Source organism: Paroedura picta, chromosome 9, assembly GCF_049243985.1.
Source record: "Paroedura picta isolate Pp20150507F chromosome 9, Ppicta_v3.0, whole genome shotgun sequence".
NCBI classification, from domain to species: Eukaryota; Metazoa; Chordata; class Lepidosauria; order Squamata; family Gekkonidae; genus Paroedura; species Paroedura picta.
The window spans coordinates 18,912,174-18,936,319 of NC_135377.1; the positions used below are offsets into that span (position 1 = coordinate 18,912,174).

Here is a 24,146-nt window from a genome sequence, read left to right on the forward strand (position 1 = left end):
GGGGAGGAAAGGTATGGCAAATCTTGACAGCATCCTAAAAAGCAGAGACATCACCCTGCCAACAAAAGTGCGTTTAGTCAAGGCTATGGTATTCCCAGTTGCAATGTATGGCTGTGAAAGTTGGACCATAAGGAACGCCGAGCATCAAAGAATTGAGGCTTTTGAACTCTGGTGCTGGAGAAGACTCTTGCGAGTCCCTTGGACTGCAAGGCGAACAAACCGGTCAGTCCTAGAGGAGATCAGCCCTGACTGCTCCTTAGAAGGCAGATCCTGAAGATGAAACTCAAATATTTTGGCCATCTCATGAGAAGGAAGGACTCCCTGGAGAAGAGCCTAATGCTGGGAGCGATCGAGGGCAAAAGAAGAAGGGGATGACAGAGAATGAGGTGGCTGGATGGGGTCACTGAAGCAGTAGGTGCAAAATTAAATGGACTTTGAGGAATGGTAGAGGACAGGAAGGCCTGGAGGATCATTGTCCATGGGGTCGCGATGGGTCGGACATGACTTCGCACCTAACAACAACAACAACAATATCTAGGCAAATTCAGTGATCTTTCTGTTACTGAATCTTCCAATCTAACAAGAATTCTTAAACTTGTAGTCAGTAATCCTTCACTACAATGGCAACCAGTATAAAATAACTGTAATCAGTAATGTCTCACCAGTTTCCAAGACCAAACAAACAAATAAGTTGGCCAGTTGCTGACTTGGTTGGAGTAGGGTAACTGGGAAGATGTTTCCAAATAGTGGAAGAAGACAGATGATATAACTAATCAGTGACAGCAGAAAAAAGAGCAGATCATCTGGCTAGCTTGGGTGATAGCTTTTCTTAAATAAACCAGTTTTATCCTCTAAAACATCTCTATAGTTCTACATAATTCTGATCATTGTCCAAATATTACTATCAATCAAAACATTGTGTCATATTATTTCATGCCACTATTACCCTTCCATCAGACTGTCCATGAGGCAAATACTTAACATCACTTCTCCTTGGTAGGAATCCCCCTGTTGTACAATCCAGTGTCTGGTCTGAGAGTCAAGTTATTGTCTCTCTTGGTCTCAATTAACTGATCTCAAGTGAAATGAGCTCACTTCTCAGCCGCTATTGTATCCACACCATGCCATCTAGCAGCGCTTTTCCTGGTTGGAAAGGGGTTCTGGTCCCAGGTCTCTGTAAATGTACACCTGAGAAATATGTAGGCATACTGCTATTATTTTGCAATGGATTTGCAAATAAAATTGCTAGTATCCTGTGTGATGTAGATGCCACAATTGATTTGATCCTTAGTCTGGTCCTAGTTGCATGGCTAACTTTCAGTTAAGAGTGGTCTGATGAAGTGGACAAGCTGCTTTGAAGTGGGCAGCCAACCAACATGCAACTAGGACCAGACTAAGGATCAAATCAATTGTGGCATCTACATCACACAGGATACGTGCTACCAACATGCAGATGACAAGTCTATTTCAGTTCATATCATGCCTCCCTGCCTCGTGTTGGAAGAGCTACATTGGTTGGCTTCCAGACACAATTCAAAGTTATAGCTTATTATCCTGAAGTCCCTTAATAGTGTCAGGTTAGGGTTATTGAAGGACTGCCCTTTCCTATATTGTTCAGCTTGCCAGCTGAAATCTTCTTTTCTGAGCTCCTGCTTACAGAAGTAAAGTAGATAGTACCTAAAGATAGGTCTTTTTCAGTGGTAGCATCTTGCCATTGGAATGCTCTCCCACTTGAGGCTCAAGAATTTTCTTTCAGGTGACAGGCCAAAATATTTCTCTTTACCCAGGTTCCATCTTTTTTAGCAGTTTTATGGCTTGATCCTAGCCTGAAAACTTTTTTATCAACCATTTTAGACTGTTCTTTTTGTCCTTCTTACTTTTATTGGCATGTTTTTATTTTTTATTATTATGTATTTATTTATTTCCTTAGATTTCTAAGTTGCCCCTGTCTGAAATTTTTATTTGTTTTTACTGTTTTTACTGTTATTTGTTTTGTTCTGTTTTACAGTTTTAATTGTGAGCTACCTAAAGGTAGCCTTCAAGTTTTCTAAATAATTATTAATTAGATTTATTACTCGCCTCTCACCAGAGGCTCGAGGCGAGTTACACCATATTACACCCCCAATAAAACCCATAAATAATAATAAACACATACACTACTCATAATAAGGCAAGATGCGGCGAAAAAAGAAACATACCTTTATCTGAACTACCTATAGATAACCCTTTCCAGGGGGGGGGAGACAGAGGGCACTGTTGGTATTCACTACAGCAGCTAATTTATTCCCTTAAGGAGGAGAGGGGGGCCCAGATCTTTCTCGCGGCCCAACCTCAACCAATGACCTGGCGGAAGAGCTCCATTTTACAGGCCCTGTGAAATGCCAAAGGCTCCCGCAGGGCCCGCAGCTCCTCTGGGAGCTCATTCCACTCAGGTCGGAGCCAGGACCTAATATGTATAATTATTATTAGAAGAAGAAGAAGAAGAAGAGTTGGTTCTTATATGCCGCATTTCCCTACCCGAAGGAGGCTCAAAGCGGCTTACAGTCGCCTTCACATTCCTCTCCCCACAACAGACACCCTGTTGTTATTATTAGTTCAGTGAAATATGGTCCAATAATTTTTTCTTCCCAATACAAAAAACACAGGATCAGATTGACTTTTTTCTTTTTCTTACTGTACTATAATATAGCAGTCCTCAACCTTTTTATGATTGAGGACTGTCTCCAGGGGTGGGGAAGAGCCGGTGGCCCAGGCACCGCACGTGCACATTAGCACCCCCTGGTGGTGAACACGCGCATGCGCGTAACTGCTGCGCCTGCACGTTTTCACCACCAGGTGTGCTAATGCACATGCGCAGCAGCTCCGCACATGCGTCTTTGTGCCCACCAATGTGCCGGCGGCTGCACCTGCCTCTTCCCTCCCTTTTCCCAGCAAGAAGCTAGCTGGGCCACGAGCGAAGCAGTAGAGAATCATCATGTCATCAAACTTTGCCCAGAGAGGGCTGAAAAAACAACCAGATCTACAAGAAATCACTGAACATCAAAAGATCGCAGGAAATTATTTGACCAATAAGAATTTCTACAGAAAGTGTGCTTCTTTGTCTAAGAAGTCTTTGCTTATTGCGGCAGTCTGCAAGGTAGTGCTTTGCCTTAACTACTTTTCTGCATGATTCAAAGACCAATACAATATGCATATATGAATGATTCTACAATTATTTCAATAGAAACTAAATTCACTGACATGCTTTCTCCACTGAAATAAATGGGGAAACCATTCTGAGGTGGGGAAGGGATTCAGAGACGGCTGAATAACAGATGCTGTTTCTTAAACCAGGATTTATAGGTGAAGGTTCCTGTTCTAGAGAATGAAATAATATTCAGGTTTTTATAGAAAGTTTTCTATACCTAACGGGCACAACCCATCATGGCACACTATCGCATCTCCCAAATGAAGGACACGGGGATAATGTGCTACTTCCACAGACTTCAAGGACAGGAAAGCGTTAGTGGTTGAAATCCTTTTGCTCAGTGTTTATGTGAGAAATATTGTGCTAATTTTAATAGTGAAATACAACCACAGTGAAATGAGTAGAATGAATTTCAGCCCATCAGTAATTGTTCAGAGAATTCCAGAATAGCTTAATGGCATAACATGATCTCCCAAGACAGGGATGGGGGGAACCTGTGCATTTAAGAAAAACAAATAATTCTTTTAAACTACTGAAAGTGATCTAATTTTCCAATTTTGTGCATGATATTCTTGCCTAGTTTTGTTAGGGATGAATGCTGTAGTAGCTGTGCATGGTCATGCTGAACACACAGAAACAGAAATGGTAATTCTAGCAACTGAAAACATTACAGACTCTACTAAAACCATTACAGACATCTCCAATTCAGTACTTAATGAGATGCACCATCCATGTAAAGAAATATCTTAAAGAAGAGATGGAAGAGATTAAAACTGCAATAATTTTATTGTTACCTGTCATTCTCCATTATGTATATTTTATTACAAACAACAACAAAGTAAATGAGTTTGAACAAATGTTTACATACTGAAAGTTGTCCAGACAAGAACTGTGGAACATCCCTCAACATGCCAGGACTCATGGGGGAAGTGACTGAAATAGATGGCCGGTCCATTTTTTGAGATTCAAAAGAGCTAGAACCTGAAAGTATAATTAAATGCCTTTTGTTAAGATATATTTTTATTCTGATTTCCTATTCTTGAATGAACCTTAGTTTTATAAAAGGAGAATTACATATGTTTTTGGATGTTATGCCTAATGAGATTGCTTAGTTATGAATAACTAAAGGATTGCAGGGTAATTTCAGTAGCATTGGAAAGAATTTATATGCTCTTCTTCTAGAAGAATATAGCTTAGTTCATTTATCAATCTTATCAAAAATTCTGCCATTCAAATATTTGTCTCTAGATATTTAGATTGGCTTCTCACGGTGCCATCATAAACCGCCCAGAGCTGTAAAGAATGGGCGGTATAAAAATCCAAATAAATAAATAAATAAATAAAACAGAGTTATACCTATCGATTCCACTGTCAAAATAACAGGTGCTATTAAATTACACAATAACACCTTGATTTTTGGAAAATTAATATTTGGGATTTTAATTACCTCTAAAAGTCTTCTTTCAATTTTATAACCAAAAGGTAGGAAAAGGTATTTTCATAAGGCATAGTTAATATTGTTAAGACAACTAAATAATAAAAACTGACTAGTTATAATTTATCACGTTTGTGTCACCTTACAGCCATTAACTGCTTTGAAGCTAAAACTCTAGTTGGCAAACTGCAGGCCAGGCCTGGAGGTCTCTTAGAATTACAAGTGAACTCCATACTAAAGAGATCAGTTCCCCTGGATGAAATGGCAGCTTCAAAGAAGGAATTTTATGGTATCACATCTGTGCTCAGGTCCCTCCCTTTCCTGAACTCTGCCTCCAAAACTCCAAGAATTTCCCACTGCAGAGTTGGCAACCCTAGCTGCATCCCACATTTGTCATGACTATCAAAAGGCCAAATTGTAGAACATTTTAAGCATATATATTTCTCTGTGTGTGTGTAAAATCATGCCCATAGCCCTATACAATGAAAATGTCATAAAACGTGTTTTATTTAACAGTACTTTACTATACAACGTTTTCAAAAACTCACCAAAAAAATACAACTGGTATCTATACAATTTCTACCCCTAGCTTAAAAAAAAAATAAACTGCATAGATGTAAAAATAATGTGAATCCTAATATAGTTTTTCCTGACCTCTGATAATATATTATTACTACCCACAGACTGAGAAATTGATAAGGCACTTCCAGAGCAGTATCAAGGGAAGTGTCAAAGCAAACACTTTTTTATATATTCTATGTAGAAGAATGAAACTTACTGGACTCCAATTGTGCATGCGTGCTGTCTGGTATTCTCGGGATATCACTGTAATTTAAAAAGCAAAAAAGAAATGTTTTTAAAAGTATTATTACATTTTTGTTATCATAGGACAATCTAGATCCATAAAAAGTCAAGTTCCTTCCGACAACAATCCCTAGCCAATCTAGGAATTGGCTCTTACTGGGGAGCACTCCCCCAACAGGGTGAGAGCCAGGCATCACAGCCTCTTCCCGCCCCATCCCCTCCTATTCCTAGCACTTCTCAGGAAGCTAAACAGGAAGCAGGAGGCAAGCTGCAGCAGGAGGTAAGCTGCAAACCTCTGGACAGCCATCCACGAGTCTGCCAGCCCCCTCCAACAAAGCCGCATCACGTTCCGCACCCTCCTGGCTAATGCACCATTCCCTTGGTGGGTGCATTCCACCAAGCCCCACTCCACCACACACCCTTCCCCACCTTCCTGGCTGCTTGGAAGGCGAGGGAAATCATCTGTCTGAGCACACTCCCAACAGTACACAGTGTTCCCTGCCTTCCTGGCTGCTGGGAAGATGAGGGAAGCTGGCTGGGCATGCTCTGCCATGGCACACACCACTCCCAACTTACTTTGCTGCCAGATAGGTAATGGAAGTGGGTGGATGAGCTCCACCATGGCAACAATCTCTGCCTTCCTGGCTGCCAGAGAGGCAAGGGAGGCTAGTTGATTATTCTCTGCCACAGTACATGGCATCCCCCCCTTCCTGGCTGCTGGAATGCTGAGAGAGGCCAGCTGGGAGCACTCTGCTATGCCGCCCGAATCAGCTTGCCTTGCTAGCCAGCCCCCCTTTCTTTGGCCCATTTTTAAATAGACTTTGCCACTAATATAAAACAAAGCAAAATATACAAAAATCATATTTTGCTTCTTTGGTCTGGATCTTGGGTGTCCCCTTCAGTTTCCCAAGTAGGAGAACTTTGTCTTATTGGAAGAAAACCTTTTCCAGCAGTAGTTTGTTCAATCTGAGGAAGGGCTCCTCAGCAGAAAGAATGAGCAGAAACCAAGAATAAAAACATACCGTAGAACCATACATATAGTATTATGAGTTCGCATTTACTTAAATCAACCACAATCAGATGATCTTTAAATTACCGTAATTGTTGGCGTATAAGACGACTGGGCGTATATGATGACCCCCCCCAACATTTCCACTCAAAATATAGAGTTTGTTACATTACATTACAGTACCTGTCATTGTCACCATTGTATGGCCGCAGCATGACCGCAGTGCCTCTGGCCCGCCCCTGGATCTCCCTAAGACCGGCACTAGTGTGCAAGTGCGCATGTACGAGCTCTGCGTAGACAAGGGGCAGGCCGGAGCGCCGCTGCTTCCCGCCGAGCAGAACAGGCCAGTCACCACAAAAAGGCTGGCACCCCTGTCTCACTGCTGATGCTCGCCGCAGCCACACTGATGACCCGCCGCACCTGCGCTGGAAACCGCGCGATACTGGATGGTATGTAGAATGAGGTGGGTGGGCATCGGGAGGCCATTATGGGCAACTATGTCTATCCCAACCAAAGTGCACCCGGCGTATAAGACAACCCCCCCACTTGGAGGCATGTTTTTCAGGGGGGGAAGTAGTCTTATACTCCAGCAAATACTGTATATATATATTGATTGATATTGCTGTAAACCACCTGAATTACAAGTTCCCACAAATGGTCCATTGATATTTGACAAAATATGGACATCCAAGCACAACAAAAACAACAGAAGAACCTGAAACTGACCCAAGAAAACATTATAAGTAAGTCTAGTCCTGATTGGATTCTGCACAAAAGACATCCAAATCAGTTGAAAGTGAGCAATTTTATGTGTAAAGTATTTTACCTCCTTTCAACAGCCATTCCAAATACAACCCAACACTTTGTATAGTTCGTGTTCATAAATCACACTTAATTCAATAAAGGTCAACTATATTTTGCTTTCTCTGGATCATTCTTGCAGAACATTACATTTTCATCTGTTCAGCAATGTATTTCGGGTAAATATTTGATATCAAACACAGAGAGATGTAGGAAAGCTATCAGTGGGAAAATCAGTCAGAAGTTTTGGTATAACTAAAGACATGACTACGAAATCAGTCAAAGGACTATTTGTTCCACCCCCCATCTGAAGTCTTCAGATCAAATGGGGAATTTAGCATGTGAATCTTCCAAGTTCCTAATACTGTGAGTAAAATTAATAAAATTAATAAAACTGCTGTCACATTTCGGGATGCCATGTGGGACAATGAGAAATAAATCAATGGGAAGAGAGAAGAGGCAGCTGGGGTATTGGCTTACAATAACTCACCCAATTGGCCTTGAGACTACAAGTTCCACTTGTGGCTCTGGCTTAGATTCTAGAATAATATTATATACTTCTTCAAAGGTGGCTCCTTGCAAAAGCCTTCCATTCCATTCTAATACTTCATCACCTGCAACAATAGCCATAGCAGTCTGGTTAGGAGGGAAAACTAGTCCTACAAACTGTGTTTAATTTAGCCTTCTTCATAAATTGCACAACTAATAAAATTGTATAAAAATGTCCTCATTTTGCTTAACACCAAATCCCCCTCATTCTGCTGCAACTATAACCAGAAGAGACGTCTTGCTTCCTCATCCCACTTTGCCCTGTAAATTTCTCATTCTAATACTTATAATGTAATAGATATATCTGAGGGTTAAATCTTATGTATGTGTTGTGTGTGTGTGGGGGGGGGGAGTTCACAACATTCCAAAATGTAAACTAAATCACCGAGACTGCTTGTAATCTCAATACTGCAAAAGGATCTATGGTTTGCTTTGAATTTGCACTGTTTTCTAAAACTGAGAGATGAATAATTTCATTTAATTCATTCAAACCTTTTCCACACAATGATTAAAGGCTGGACAATGCTCGTCTGGTAGCAGAGATAATTCCCACTTCCACATGACATTGGTACCAAACCAGCCTTGGCCTGGGACTGGCCCAAATCAGGTCCTCTGTTGCCCCACAGCAATGGAATGTGGGTATTTCTGAGTTCCCTTTTTTCCCCCCAGTGCCATTTAGACCTATCGCATGTAGAAGGGGAAGAGTCAGAATTCCCAGACTCGGCTCCTCCCCTACCTAAGGCATTCCAGAAGGGACAAAAAATGCCCCAGTTGGCCCTGTGGTGCTTCACAACATTGCGGAGCCAACTGGGGCATTTTTTTAATTTTCATGAAGGTGGGATTACAATATAATACAATCCCAACATTGTGAAAATAACGCACCCGCCCCCAAGCTGCCGTGAAGCATGGCAGAACCTCTCTGCCCCAGCTGCCTCATGTGTAGGCAGTAATCTGGGGCAGACTGGGTTCAGCGGGGAGCACCAGTGCAGAATGAGTGTCACTGAAACAGAACTTGTCCTTCCCACATACAGAATTCAACTAATATTCCTCTCATACCTGGCCTAAGGTGTCCCACTGTATCAGCTAAACTTCCTTTTTTAACTTTGGTAATAAATGCACAGAGTCGGCCAGATTCAGTCATTTTTCCTCCTACAACCTGTTAGAAAAAGAAAATAACAGCCATCAACATTTTTAAGAGTAATATGTCCTTTTACAAATCAGAAATGGTCAACAGGCCAAACACATATACTACAAACAAATGCTTTGTGAAACAATTCCCCTGTACTGAAAACAGACCAGTCAATGTTTCAGTGTCCTCATGAGAACTAAAAGGGTATAAATCATTGGCTGGTTTTGGCACTGACAGAGTTCAGCTATACAGACTGTGAAAACAGTTGTATTTTTAAATAAGAAAGAGGATTTGTAACCAGGATTGTCAATCCAAAACAGGCTGGAACGATCATCCCTGAGGAATCCTAGTTTCACAAACTAACTATAATTAAAATAAACCATGGTTTTGTGTTACATCCAAACCCAACTAGTATATACAACTAGTAATCAAACCCGCTGTAATAAAAATACAGCGGGCGCTAGGCAAGGGAGCCCCCGGCAGTCGCGCGGAGCACGGCTGGCGGAGGCTCCCTTCGCCGGAGGCCTGATGCGTCGGGGGCGCTTTGCGCCTCCTGACACATCGGGCCGCCAGCAAGGGAGCAACTGCGAGCCACGGGCCGCGGGCTGTGTTAAGATTTTAAAACAATTTTAAAGGTTTTATATAAAAAGCTGACATATGGCTCAGTTTTCTGGGTTGCATTTTCAATTACTAAGATTAATAGCATAAATATATACTGAAAACTGAATCACTAACCTTCAGTCCAAGCATTGCTCCTGAGTCCCTAGGCACACTTCCATCTTTTAGTCGTTTGTTTAACAAAATCCGACCAATTAAACGGTCTCCATCCTTGGACGGCTGCCATGTCACAGGATGCTACAGTATTATGAATAAAGAAGGGAAATCCAGGAGTTCAGTCTATAAACAATATCAACTTATTTCCAACTTCGATTTAAATACTGTGAAATTGCTATGATTATACAATTCCGGAAATTGAGACTATTATCAACAGCCTTGGTTATCCAACCACTACTCACATCTTCCTGAATGACAAATAGTGCAACTTTAAGAAGATATATTCACTTCTAAATCCATTTAAATCAATGGGTTTAGAAGGATGTAACTCCATTTAGGATTATCTATAGACCGAAATCCAGTTTTGATGCATTATTATATATAGTAGAATAAACATAAATTATTTGTTTTGGAATAAAGACACAAACATGAGGTCTAACATGACCATCATCATGTTAAAAGCAATGGCTGAATTTAACCTTAATACAATTGTGCTAAATAGAGTTACACCATTCTAAGCCCATTAAAGTCAATGGCCTTAGAAAGGTGCAGCTCCGCTTACAATGACAGTAAGAGACATGATCAGTTATGGCCTGAGGCAGAAATTTGGTCAGTAATACCAAGTGAAGGCATGCTTACTTGGAAAGTGAGCCCATCAGTTTTAGCACAGTTTGCTTCCAGCAATAGGAAACAAATTTACCACCCAAGATCAATTTAATTCTAGATAATATTTTGATTACATAGCAATGTAGTAATATATATATAGCATATAGCTATATCTGATATTCAATATTTCTCATATACTGTAACTAGATTTACATATACCAACAATACAACTAACATATCAGAACTGGAAAAAAAAATCTATTTAAGTTAATTTTTTGGAATCATAGCATCTTTTCACATTTGTATACCAGTTCCATGCCCTCACACATGCAAAGTTAGCATGCAAAAATAAATTCTCCCTCATTAGATCTAATACCGCTAAAACAAACAACAACAATAAACACTCAAAGCAGATGTCAAAGACAATATTACCCCAAAATGCACAAAAATACCATGGCAACAAAACAAATAAACAAACATGGCAATGAAGGGAAAAAAGAAAAACAATGTTTCTGTGCAAACAGATGTAATTTTCTCACCCCTTTTCAACCTGGGAATTAAACTATTTAATTTAATTCCAACCCAGGAATATTATAGAATTAATCAGATATGCCAATTCAGAAATTATCTCATTGTTTAACCATTTGATGGCTTAAGGCAACATCACTAGCATTAAACGTGATGCTTCTTTTTAGCACCTAAATAATGTTTCCTACTTATGCTTCCAAAAACAGCAGAGCAATCCAGTGGTTTTGTTTTTCTTTTCTGCACCTTGGGAAACATTACATTACACCTGTCTTTACTATCAATCTGTTTTAATGAGTGACAGAGAGAAAACAAAGACCAAATGAGCAGATTAAAATGCAGGCACCACAAGGTCAGTACCTTTTCAATATGGCTATGCTCCTCATTTAGAGTTGTGCTACTACACGTGTCTACCCCAGAATCTTTAATCTGAGGCTCAGACCATTCCAAGTCCTCTTCCAAAGAGTGGCCACCAAAGCACACAATTTTCTTTTGTCTTTCAGATAAGGTGTTAGAGTCCGACAAAACTGCCTGCTCACTAGTTTTTCTTTTTCCCCTTTGATTGTCCCCTACAGGTGTGGGATAAAAAGGATACAAAAAAGAAAACATGCAAAGATGTAAATAAAACAAAGGAACCATGAAATGATAAAGGAAACTGAATGGTAAGGCTCCACATGTCTCACCAAAGACATTGGGGATGCCTCACTGCTATGCCAAGACGTATGGTCCCAGTTGTAATCCATGTCTCCTGTGAGAATCAGACAGACAAGATAGTGCAGCAAAGGTGAAAGAAAGGACAGACAAAGATATCATAGACTTTGCATTCTTGATCATCTATCTTTACATGACTCACTGAAATGTTTTCTAGAAAAAGTGGGAATTCTGAAGAATGAAGGACATGAGGAATAATACTGCATGTATGTAGTCAGGATAGGAGATATGGTAGGTCTTTTGTTCTTAACTTCACCTTATGTACAGAATATCACAAAAAAGGAATGAGAATGAGAGACTGTAGGGTTAGAAATGTTATGAACACGGGAGGAAATTGAGACTAAGTTCCTAAAACATTTTCTTGAAAGTGTTCCACTTATTTAAACAGTATTTATTTGAAGAAAGTGCTTAGTACTATGGGATAAGGCTGTGTTTCGTAGATGAATAATTTGGAATAAGTTCTAATCACTAGAATACACAAAATCAGATGAAGAAGGCTATTGCTTATAAAGGTTCATAACAGATTAAGGAGGTGCAACAATATATTTTTGTTTTCTCGATGTTACCTAAAAATCTAAATGCAGCAACCCCTTATGTATTTATTTATTTATTTAACTTCTATACCACCCTCCCAGTGAGCTGGCTCAGGGCGGTGTACAATGTAAACATGATAAAACAATAATAATTAAAATTAGATTAAAAGATAAGATTAAAATTAATTAAGGTAGGTAAACGACAGTTCAGGTTAAAGTCAGCAGCAACAAACTAATTCTGGAGTGTTTTTCTGTATTCTCCCAGAAACAAGGGTATAGCCTGTGATTAAGTGAAGTGAGTTTCTTCTATATACTATATATAGTATATAACTATATAATTTTTATTACTAATCCAGAAAATGGAGGTCTTCTAAAAAGTGACTTTCACACTATGTTCAAACAAAGTGATTACTTGTTTTCTAACTGCTATAGTAATGCACATGAACTACAATAAGTAGGGGTTTAGAAATCTGCAGATTTGTTATTGTGCCACATGGAATACAGTTTCTAACCACTGAGCATGTCAGCAATGATACATTGCAAAAAGAGGACAGCTACAATAACTCTGGTTACACAAACCCAAAAATGTAATTGATAAACAGGTTCTATTAATACATTTAAATGTTTTAAATGTACTTATTAAACAACAATAGTTGTGCTATAGAAGGGATTTCAGACTTCATCATACAGCCCTCATTCTGTCAAGCTGTCCTAGTCAAACACTATTCTATTTGACCCTTGCATGATTTTTTTTAATTTTTCTTCATTTTCCAAAAAAAGTTTTGTTTTAGCAACACTTTCATTTTAGTGCAGATATCTAGACCCCTCAGCTATAACAAAGCACCTAAACAATATTATGCTATCTCCTACTATATTGTTAATGTTTTTTTTCTAAATTTTAACATACCTGTTAAAAACTGAAAGACTGTTAAGAAAGAGTACAAAATAGTCCTAGAATTAAACTTTGTAAAATGCCACATCATTTTATATATACTCAATTATAAAAACTTAAATTTTGCTTTGAATGAAATGAAATCTTTAAGAATAATTGCTTGGATACTAAGCAGCGTAAACAGTTACTAGTTGAAGGCAACTTGCACCCCAAAAGAAGCCTTCTGTGTTCCTGTGTTGTCGGTGAACAAAGCGGAGGTCTGTGGTGGAGGGGGTGGAATTGGTAGGAATGGCTCTCTCATCTTCAATCTGTGCAAATCCCATTCTATTGGTGGGACTTCTGCAATACTGATGTAATTGCAACTTAGGATCCAAGCCCATATCAATAATACGTAACTATAATCAACATTTCATTAAGAATGACCAATATAACAAAATAAATAAAGATACAATAACAATGCAACACTCTTTCACATCTTTTTCTTGTCTTCCACACCCTCATCATCTTTACTTTATTTATATACATGCACTACATTTTAAGTAAGGAAACAAAAACTGATTCCACATCAACTGTGCCACTCTGTGCAACTGCCAGTTAGTTGCGCCAGGCAGCAAGTCCCACCACTTTCTGTGTCCCCACAGAGACCTTTTACAGCTGCGCACACCATCTGCCCCAGATTTCTGCATCCCCATGACGCAGCCAGGGCAGCAAGGTTCCCCTGCTTGGGGGAGAAGCGGGAGAGGGGGGTATTTGCACAATGTTATCCCACCTTTGTGCAAATTGTTTTAATGCCTGGGTCATCCCTGCAGAACCACAAAGCCAAGTGGGAAATTTCTGCCCCCCCCCCGGACACTGTTTGTTCCCACAGCAGACCAGGAAATGCAGAAATATTGGTTCCCTTTCCACAGGGCAATGGAGTGCCTAAAGCATGCCAGGTCCGGGAAGTATGGAGACAGTCCTGACATTATATGGAAGGGGGGATTAGCCCCACTGCCATACGATTGCTGGCTCAGCCTTTTCAACCTGTGTGGAATTAGTCAAAAAGAACAACTATATAAATCTAACAAAATTCATGGTAGGGCATGAACTTTCGTGAGTTACTGCTCACTTCAGATAGAAAGGTATCTGAAGCAATGAGCAGTGACTCACGAAAGCTCATACCCTACCACAAACGTTAGTTTTTGAGGTGCTATTGGACTCTTTTATACTGCCAGAGTTTCACAGGGCCTGTAAAACAGAGCTCTTCCATCAGAAGCCCAGCAGAGCCTCAGCATGGATTGAGAAGAGAGTTCTCACCACAGGATCAGCTGGGGCTCTGAGTGGCAACCCACTTTGAACCAGACTACCCAACAGAACCTGCCCAAGAGCTGATCTTGTAGGGAGAATTCTAGCAGAGGGCCTGTTTGGCTTAACAAAAAAAATTTCTTCTCAGGTCTATCATGCCTAAAAAATCCAGGATTTCCAAATAATCCCATATCCAAGTACCATACTAGTATTAGGGTTGGTTGGTTGGTTAGTTGGTTTGTTAGAAATTCCCGGGGATTTTTAGGTCTAATTGACCCAAACCGAAAAGTGCACTGAAACAGAAGACACCAACCATTAAATATAGGAAGAAGGAGAAGAGCAAGGGCCAATTAGAGTCAAGATGCATAAGTAACTGAGCATCTAAGACTGGATAAAGGCAATTGGTAATGGTAAGGCCTGTGAATAGCAGCAAATTAGCATACAACATAAGGAGTTTACAACAGATGCAAGAATTAAATGATATTAGCAAGGATCCCATTAGCAAGGATCCTGGAAAGTTGAACTGGTCTCCTGCAGGTTTCTCAGTTTTGTGATTCTCGATGTCAGATTTGTGTCCTTTTATCTTTTGGCACAAAATTTCACCTGTTTGACGTATGTAGAGAACTTAGGAGTGTTGTTGGTATTTAATGGCATATACAATGTTGGAAGATGATCAATACTTTCGGGCTGCTACCCCAAACCACATCCCTAGTGCCCCCCACACACAAACACACATCTCTTTCTTGGTGTTAGGTCTACTGCAAATTCAAAACAACTTCTATAAACACACATTGCTTCAGGTTGGCCATGAAAATGTTAGCATACAGTGAGCCAGGTGTGCACCCATGGCTGTACCATTGATTTGAAGGAACAAGTCACCCTCCTCATTCTCTACCTACATGTAATGATTGCCGATTTCTGTTTCAATGCATCTGAAGAAGTGTGTATGCACATGAAAGCTTACATCCAGAATAAAACTTTATTCATCTTAAAGCTACCACTGGACCCAAACTTGTTCTGCTGCTTCAGATCAACAGAGCTACCCCACCTGAATCCATTCACTGGGATGTAATCCATTCTAAAGTTTAATTTTTTATAAGATCAGCACACCATTAAGTCCAGTGAGAGTGGTGAAATTTTACAAAGAAAAGACTATAACCGACCTAGAAAATTTATATCAAGTTTAATTCCTCCCCTCCCCCGTTATCCCCATGCAGTTCCCTCTAATTGACATTGGACAACAGGAAAAAACAGAAGACATTGGCCACAATTACTGTTTACGCACTGGAGGTTTCATGCCAGGCTGCAGACTGGAGTTTTAGTTGTGGCAGGTTGCCCTACCTTTTCCTGGCCTGGTATGCCTCATCCGCACGGATTTGTGCTCCTGAACGGGAGCTGGGGCAGTGAAGTTTCCAGTGCATAAACGGTAAATGTGACATAAAGTGAAATTAATGTGACATTAATGTGACATTAATGGTGCATTGGGTTGTAGGTATTATATGGACTAAAAGCAGTATGGCTCCTCTTTGTTGTTGTTAGGTGTGAAGTTGTGTCCGACCCCTCGCGACCCCATGGACAATGATCCTCCAGGCCTTCCTGTCCTCTACCATTCCCCGGAGTCCATTTAAGTTTGCACCTACTGCTTCAGTGACTCCATCCAGCCACTTCATTCTCTGTCATCCCCTTCTTCTTTTGCCCTCAATCGCTCCCAACATTAGGCTCTTCTCCAGGGAGTCCTCCATGGCTCCTCTATCCCCATCTAAATTTGTAAGTATTCAGAGTGCCTTAAATCTGCAGTTCAAATATGTTGCAAACTATAATGAAATATAATTCAGATATTCACAGATAAGGCAATAATGAAGAATGATGCTGAATATTAAGACACAACTGTTTGCTTAGCTTCACAGAAGAAAAAAACAAAGAAAGAGTTGCTGCATTTTGAACAAAATGGATCAAGAAGAGCTTCCAAGGAAAAATTAATATATAGACCTATGTTCTAGGTAACACAGAAGACAACCATATGAAGATTACTGGACACAGAACATACCTGATGAAAATGTCTCCTGAAGCAGTTTTAATACCATAAGCAGTACACTTTCCTTTTCCTTATGATAAAATCACAGCCACAGTGTAAGCGGTTGTAAAGACTCAACAGCATGAAAGAGTTCCTTAATGAAGGAGCCAGTGTAATGTTTCCTATTTTCATTGCAATATACAAGATCCTCTTCATTGATACAACATTAAAACTCATGAAATGTTATTTTCATTACAGGTCAGGCAAGCAATGATACATAAATAGATCTTTCTGCTTACATGACTATACTGCTTGTTGTGAACTACTTATTTTCCAACCATGCCTTGTAAAGTGTCTATGCAGCCATAGAGGAACTTTATGGAGCAGGGCTTTCCTACTCCCCTCCTCTGCTGCAGGACCCTGAATCATAGAATCATAGAATCATAGAATCACAGAATCACAGAATCATAGAGTTGGAAGGGGCCATACAGGCCATCTAGTCCAACCCCCTGCTCAACACAGGATCAGCCCTAAGCCTGAAACTTCATTCTTGTGAGCCAATGAACAGTAATAAAATGGGGCAAAAAGGGGGTAAGAAGCAATTGATGAAAATCTTTTTTCCAACAAATGCTGCTCCATCAGAACTGCATGCTGGATTGGATTTGCTTTGGGCAGCCTGCCACATGTGCATGTTTTTTATGGGGGGGAGTTGAGGTTTATCTCAGAGTTAGGAGGAATTTCTAGAGCACTGGGAAGGGCTGTGACCATTCGCAATGTTTTCCCCTTCCAGGCCGACTCCCAAATAGCTTGCAGGGAGCATAGCCCTGACAAACAGGAGAAAAACAATTGCACTTTTCTACCTGGTCACCCTTTAACAAATATTGCTGTGGAATTGGTAACTTACTGCTGCAACCCCAGGAGAATCCTTTGAATCGCTGATGAAGTTCTGAAGAACTAAAATGCTTGTTTACTGGTCTGCATTCTGATGATTTATTAAAAGACACAGATGAGGCAGTTGTTTGTCAGCTTCTTTCATTTTGTCTGGGGAACCAACCAGGCTGATGAGTCTTGGTTGTTCTACTCTCATGTGGTGGCAACTCTCTAATAGACTGTGGACATGGCAGCCCAGCATCAGAAGCATGAGTAGCCATCTACATGTCTCAGAACTCTGTCATGCCCGCCTCCCCTTTTCAGCTAAAAAGCCACACACTAAATTATAAACTACATAAACAGCCTCAAAGGAAAGCTACTTCAATCTCTTGATCAATTTTCTTGCCTTTTTCTTCAACTATATAATATCCGTTTTGATGTGTAGTAACCAGAGCTTTAGACAATTTTCCAAGTGGGGCCAAATCATACATATTCAAAAGCATTACAAAATGGTCATTCTGATTTTCATTTAAGACTCCCTAGCGTAGAATGAAGATGAAACTCAAATACTTTGGCCACCTCTTGAGAAGGAAGGACTCCCTGGAGAAGAGCCTAATGCTGGGAGCGATTGAGGGCAAAAGAAGAAGGGGACGACAGAGAATGAGGTGGATGGATTGAGTCACCGAAGCAGTAGGTGCAAACTTAAATGGACTCCGGGGAATGGTAGAGGACAGGAAGGCCTGGAGGATCATTGTCCATGGGGTCGCAATGGGTCGGACACGACTTCGCACCTAACAACAACAACAAAGCAAAGAATTGGTGTTTTTCACCACTATACTGAGCAGATATTTTCATTAAAATATCCAAAATGTCTTTTCTGTTTAGCCATTGCCGTTTCAGAACACATCAGTGAATATTTCTTTGCCCCATTTATTTATTTCCCAGTTTGTTGCTCAGTCTCCCAGTTTGGGAAAAAGATGTTTTTGGAGGTTTACACAACTTGTTTTAGTCTACACCATACTGAATACCTTCATGTTATCTGGAAAATTGGCCACTTTGCTGTTCACCTTGGTACCAGCTCAATTAAATAAGTTAAATCTCCTTACGCAGATTCTTGAGGAAATCCATACTTACTCATCTCTACCATTTTGCACAGTGCCAGCTATGTAGGGCCTGGATCAATCAAGGGAAAGAGCTGAATCATCTCTCAAATACAAGTGTCAGGATCCAATTGTTCTGGCCGAGCTACAAGACGGCATCTAGTCTACTCACTGAGGAGTTCTAAGAGGGCATCAGCCACACACTGATCAGAATATCTACATGTGGGAACCATGTATCTAGGGCAGCCTTGTTGAGCTGGCTAGCCAGCTCATTTGCTGGAAAGCTCATTAGCTGTTGTGACCCGCCTCGAGCCTGTCAGGAGAGGTGGGAAATAAATCTAAAAATTATAATAATAATAATAATAAAAAAGTCAAGCTTTCTTGGCAGGTATAGTATATTCAGTCCTAGAGGAGAACTTTGACAGAAAAGGATAGAAAAAGTTCTGCTGCTGTTCCTCCTTGCCTTCTCTTCTAAGAAAGGTGCCCCCTCATGACCATTCCCAAGATCATTGTGGAGGAATCCCCTGTGAAACAGGAAGTGTACGAGCCAGACTTCTGTAGCCACAATGGTAAGGGACTATAAATTGTAGTCTGCCAATGCGCTCAGTTACTGGACCAAGAAAGAGATGGTCTGGCCTATGGCTCATAGGCTCCACTTTTGCTTTCCAATAAGTATGTAGTTTGGTAACATTATCAGCATACATTGCTAATGTCTGTTCTCCTGGGGAGATGAGCATTTGATCAATTCCAGCTGAGGGGAACTTCACCCATCACAGGAGGGGGGATTGTTTAATCCTAGAGCCTGTAATACATATCTTGGTGACAGCCCAAACCATGTTATATGATATCAGAAACCATAAACATAATAAATATCAAGCTGAGGACTATCAAAAAGAAAAATTTAATAAATAATAAGAAATAATTAAAACATTAATTTAAAGTGATAATACATTGCAAAACTAGAGTTATATAGAAATCAGTCTTCTGGAGACATTGCTTACATGGAAAGCAAGTCCTCAGCATCATTACTTAGAATCAGTTTTTATCAGTAACTTGATAGGCTGTCCGTTCATTGTGACAGAAGATCTGCTAAATGTTTTTGATCAAATTACATTTCCCACTCCTTCCCCTTTTCCAATTATTTTTAATGATTTTTGTGACCAATACTTGGGAAACATTGATCTTGGAACTCAGCTTTCAGCAGGAGGTAAGGTAACCAGTCAACAAACCAAAAACTTCTAAGAAGAAATAAGCAATGATAAGATAACCTTTTAAAAATGGTATGAACTTTAGGCATACTTTGTAAGGCACATCCAGCTATAAGCAACATTTTCAAATAAAAAGCATGCCACAGCGGTTTCTGCAGCATTTTCCAAGGTAGCAGAAGGTATGGATGGATCCAGCTTGGATCCCACAGAGACTGCTCCATCCTCTCTGTAGGTGTTGCAGCTAAGACTAAGCCAGGCACTGGGCCTAGGGAATAGTTGTGCTGAAAACCTAGTGAGAGAGTCTGGACAGATTTTGATAGAAATATACATGACTTTTCAAAAGTGAATGATTCTATCCAAAAAAGTGAGGGAGAAATTGATACAATGGTTTTATTATAAGCTTCTACTTGAATTGTAAAAATACATTAAAACTGTGCTGCTGAATCATGTTTAGTCAGAATCACATCCTACGGGTCTTTTAGAATCTCATTCTGCTATTTCCACAGATAATTTACATAAAGCCACTGCCATAAACACCAGAAACTTAAGAAGCCTCAGCAAGTCTTACCTACTTTCTAAAAACAATTAGTGGGTGCCAGGAAAGGTGCTGGCAGGCACCACACTGGGAACCTCTGTTCTACAGCATGATTTGGACAAAGAGGTACAAAGCTGGTTATCATCAACATATTGAAGATCATTCTACTCCAAAACTGCTAATGATTTCTCCCAAAGGTTTTATAATAGCAAAGATGATAAGACTGATACCTGTGAAGCCCTGCAGGACCTTGTCCAATTACAAGACTGTAAAGCTGGTCCTATGTAATCCTAAACACTTCTTCTATCTCTGAACACTTAATTGTTCACCATATTAAAGATTATTGATAAATTCAGTAAGAGCAAAGAAACTACATCAAAACAGATCATCAAGAGAAGTCACCAGTGCAGTCTCTCTACCACTGCCTGGGCTGTGTTAAAATGAGCAACTCAGCATGCCTGGACATGTGGGGGGGGCTATATTTTTAACTTTTTATTTATTATTCAATGTATACCTTGTGCCTCCCAGCATCACTCCGAGTGTGTGCAGCCATTATTGCCTCGAATGGTAAGCCTTAACCTGAAAGCTACTTTCTGATATCTCCAACCTTTATCTCTGTTTGACTTCCCACTTCTCTTCACATGGTCACCAACTGCACAAATACAAATACACTCACAATGCTGCTTGTTTTGTCATGAACAAACAGCATGTGGTGCTCAACTTGAGAAAAAATAACACTGTGATCACGATCAGTTCAATTTTCAATTGTTATTTTGATGAGGAGAGCAAAATTACTAACCTATAGAGAAAAGGCATATAGAACAGTTCCAAACTAATAAAAGGGAAAGCCAATCACATAGACCGTTTATGCACTGGCCACTTTACTGCCCCAGTTCTCGTGCAGGAGCACAAATAGGGGGCAGATGAGGTGCACTGGGCCAAATGCTCCCCTGTGTGAGTGCAGGAAGAGGTGGGGCCACCTGCCACAACTAAAACTCCAACCTGTAACCCAGCATGAAACCTCCAGTGCATAAACGGTCATACAGAAACAATTTGCTAGTGCACTAGTAAAGTAAAGAACCTGGGAAGTTATGGTATAATAGGCCCTAAGATGAAGCTGTTCTGTTCATTTCATGCAGTGAGCCCATATCCAGTTGCTGGAGCAAGATATTCTACAGTTAGGCATGAGATTAATTCTCTATGTCTTCTAGCAATCTGAATGCAGATGTTACCATTTAGAAGGCAAGGAAAGTTATTCACACACATAAATTTCCAGTAAGCTGCTCAATGAATCTCTACATTTAAAAAAGTCTGACTTCACAAAAAACAAAGTCATGGTGACAACTATAATATTCATGGATGCCAAGCTGAGAACCAGCAGAGCTGATGGGAAATGATAATACATTTTTATGACTAATAGCAAGTAATTAAACAAAATCCCTATTTTTCATCAATTTAATTTCCTCTAAGTAACAACCCTAATACTATATTTTTTTCTCCTGTATCTTCAAAATTAGTAACATTAAATATTGCCAATTCCATAAGGTTAAAATATACCCCATCAATTGTATTAACAATATTAAGCATCTAGTTTAATATTGGATTCTTTGTTCTATTTGCAAATCTAATCTACCAATATCGTATTAGTAAGCCTGCAGGAGATATGGAGAACTGTTCATTCCCCTCCCAAGGAAATAATGACAATCCACAGACAGGGCCTTTAAGAATGAGAAATGAAGGAAACATGGCACTAAAGGCAAATTAATTAAGTAAAGTCTCAAATAAACAAATATGAATAAAAGAGTGCTATCTCTCTGCCTCCCAGCACCATCAACAAACGCCACTCAGAATGGGATTAAACAGTCCTCTGCAGTTTCACATATAGAGAAAGGCAACATTAGAAAAACCATGCTGAATCAAACCAATGGTCCATCTATTTCAGCTTCCAGTTTCACACAGTGGCCAACTAGCTTCCATGGACAGCCAACATGCATGGCCTAAGAGGTCAAGCCCCTTCCCCAATTTTGCCTCCTAGTCCAGGTATTCAGAACTTTGTTGCCTTTGACTACTGAAGTTTTGTCTAGTCATTATGGTAGTAGTCAAAGATGGACTACTATCCTCCATGTATCTGTCTAATCCCCTTTTAAAGCCTTTTATGCTTGTAGTTATCATTACTTCCACTGACAATGAATTCCATATTCTAATCATTCAGTGAAGATAAAAATATGGTGGGGAAATATCAAAATCAAAGAGAAAAGTTATTCTGGAACCTCTATATCTGGTTCAGAGATTTAAAGCACAGATCAGACAGTGATAATTATCTAAAGATAATTAAACTGTTTAGTGGAAAAACTCTCCTAATCATTATAGTAAAAAAATTGTCTTGCAATAATGGAGACTTTTTCCTAATAGAACTTTCTTCCCACAGCATTGCATTCAATTATCAAAGAGGGGAATCTCTTGTCTCTTGATGATTGTACATAACATATACTCTGGTTTCTCTTCAGATCTCATAAATCTTTCGCCTTTTACACACTGACATAACATTTCCCAGACAGAATAAGCAGTAGAATATACCTACATTCCAGTCTATTTTCAAGATTCCCCCAACCCACTCCAGTGTGAGCATGACAGCATTAGCAAGCACTGGTCCCCAGGAGAGCTTTGCTGGACATGATCTGAATCTGGGGAACATCTCTTCTTGAATCACCTTTCACAAGGCCATTCTCTCTCTCTCAAAAAAAAATCTTGCTCTGGTGCTTCAAAGACCTTCACTAGCTACAGTCAGCCTTGCTGCTATTCTGGACCTTGTTTTAGAGACAAACAGCGAGGAGAAGAAAGTGGAGCTTACCAAGGAAACTCCTCTCCTTCCCCCATTATGTTGAATATCTCTCAGACTTGGACTCAGCAGTCCTGACATTTCTTCACAAAAGAAAGACAAGCACCAAAAATCTTCTCTTGTGAGAACTCTTCTAAACCAGGAAAATGGATCCCTGACTAATGCACTGCCTACAGCGTGGGAGGAAAATCTGTAGAAGGAACAAGGAGGTGACAGGGTATGTAATCAGTTCAGGAGTACAGCATTATTTAAGGCAGATGTCCCCAACCCCCAGTCCGGGGACCGGTACTGTTCCATGGATCAGTCGGTACCGGGCCGCAGCTCCTCCTCCCTGGCTGCTGCCTCGGAGGCTGCCCTGCCACTCTGCCATCAGCTCACCTTTGGTGCTCTCTGGCGGCTGCCATGGCTGGGGCTCTCCCTCGGCGTGACTCTGTGCAGCTGCTGCTGGCAGCGCCACCCAGTGGACGGCGGGAAGTCAGGCGCGTGGCGGGAAAGCAGAGCAGGGGCTCAGGTGGTGGTGGTGACGACCCACGGCAAAAGACTACCCCCCCAGGGTCTCAGTAAAATTGTCAAGCGTTGACCAGTCCCCACTGATAAAAAGGTTGAGGACCACTGATTTAAGGCATATGTTAGTTTGCTGTTGCAAGACCAGGCAATCAAACGGGTGGTCATACTTTATACCCTCTCTAGGTCAAAAGTATAAACTAGGGAGGGGAATATGTTAAAGAAATCACAATTTTATTAGGTATAAAATCATATTTTACATGGCTGGTAACGCCAACTCTGTTGTAGTTTGGCAACCGAATATAATTCTTTTACAATTTATCTTATATACTTGGCAAAGTAAGTTGACAGACATGAAGAGAAAATGTTTTTGCCAAGAGTACTGGCTGTACTGTTTACAAGAACAATTCTTCAGGAGCTTCTTTTTCAGCACAAAGGAACTTCTTGTAAAGAAATGATGATTAAAATTATTATAAAAACCCATGAAAAGTAAGAAAGCAAACTTTAAGGAATATCATGCTAATAACAAACAACATTATTAAACTTAGATCTTTAAATCAAATTATTGTTTAAATGTGTGGATCATAAGCTTACACTCAATACTATCGCCAAGTATTTTTTATGATACATCAGCCTGTAATGCACGCTACAGAAATATATTGTATGTTAATCTTGTTGTAGACTCTAACTACATGCTTCTTATGTTACATTTTAAACAGATTTCCATGATGTACTAATATAAGATATCCTAATAGCCTTCTTTCAAATAGCATGTTTCATATTTACACTAACAGAAAATTTGTATATTAGTAATTACGGAAATTATTAAATTATGAA

The 24,146-nt window shown here is 40.0% G+C and overlaps 1 protein-coding gene across 49 annotated transcripts in view; it reads right to left on the bottom strand.

Moving 5' to 3' along the window:
* The window catches only part of RIMS2 (regulating synaptic membrane exocytosis 2), a 360,299-nt gene that overhangs the window by 175,520 nt on the left and 160,633 nt on the right, over positions 1-24,146 (bottom strand). For 36 of the 49 annotated variants that reach the window (XM_077351690.1, XM_077351691.1, XM_077351699.1 and 33 more), the window contains 7 exons: positions 12,971-12,988; positions 11,180-11,388; positions 9,650-9,769; positions 8,842-8,941; positions 7,727-7,850; positions 5,401-5,447; positions 4,056-4,168 (listed from right to left, as the gene is read on the bottom strand). In XM_077351690.1, coding sequence (XP_077207805.1) covers positions 4,056-4,168; positions 5,401-5,447; positions 7,727-7,850; positions 8,842-8,941; positions 9,650-9,769; positions 11,180-11,388; positions 12,971-12,988 — 731 coding nt within the window. Of the gene's footprint in view, positions 1-4,055; positions 4,169-5,400; positions 5,448-7,726; positions 7,851-8,841; positions 8,942-9,649; positions 9,770-11,179; positions 11,389-11,502; positions 11,568-12,970; positions 12,989-24,146 lie in introns of all 49 variants that reach the window. The other 13 variants (XM_077351707.1, XM_077351727.1, XM_077351733.1 and 10 more) reach the window with 3 other exon arrangements.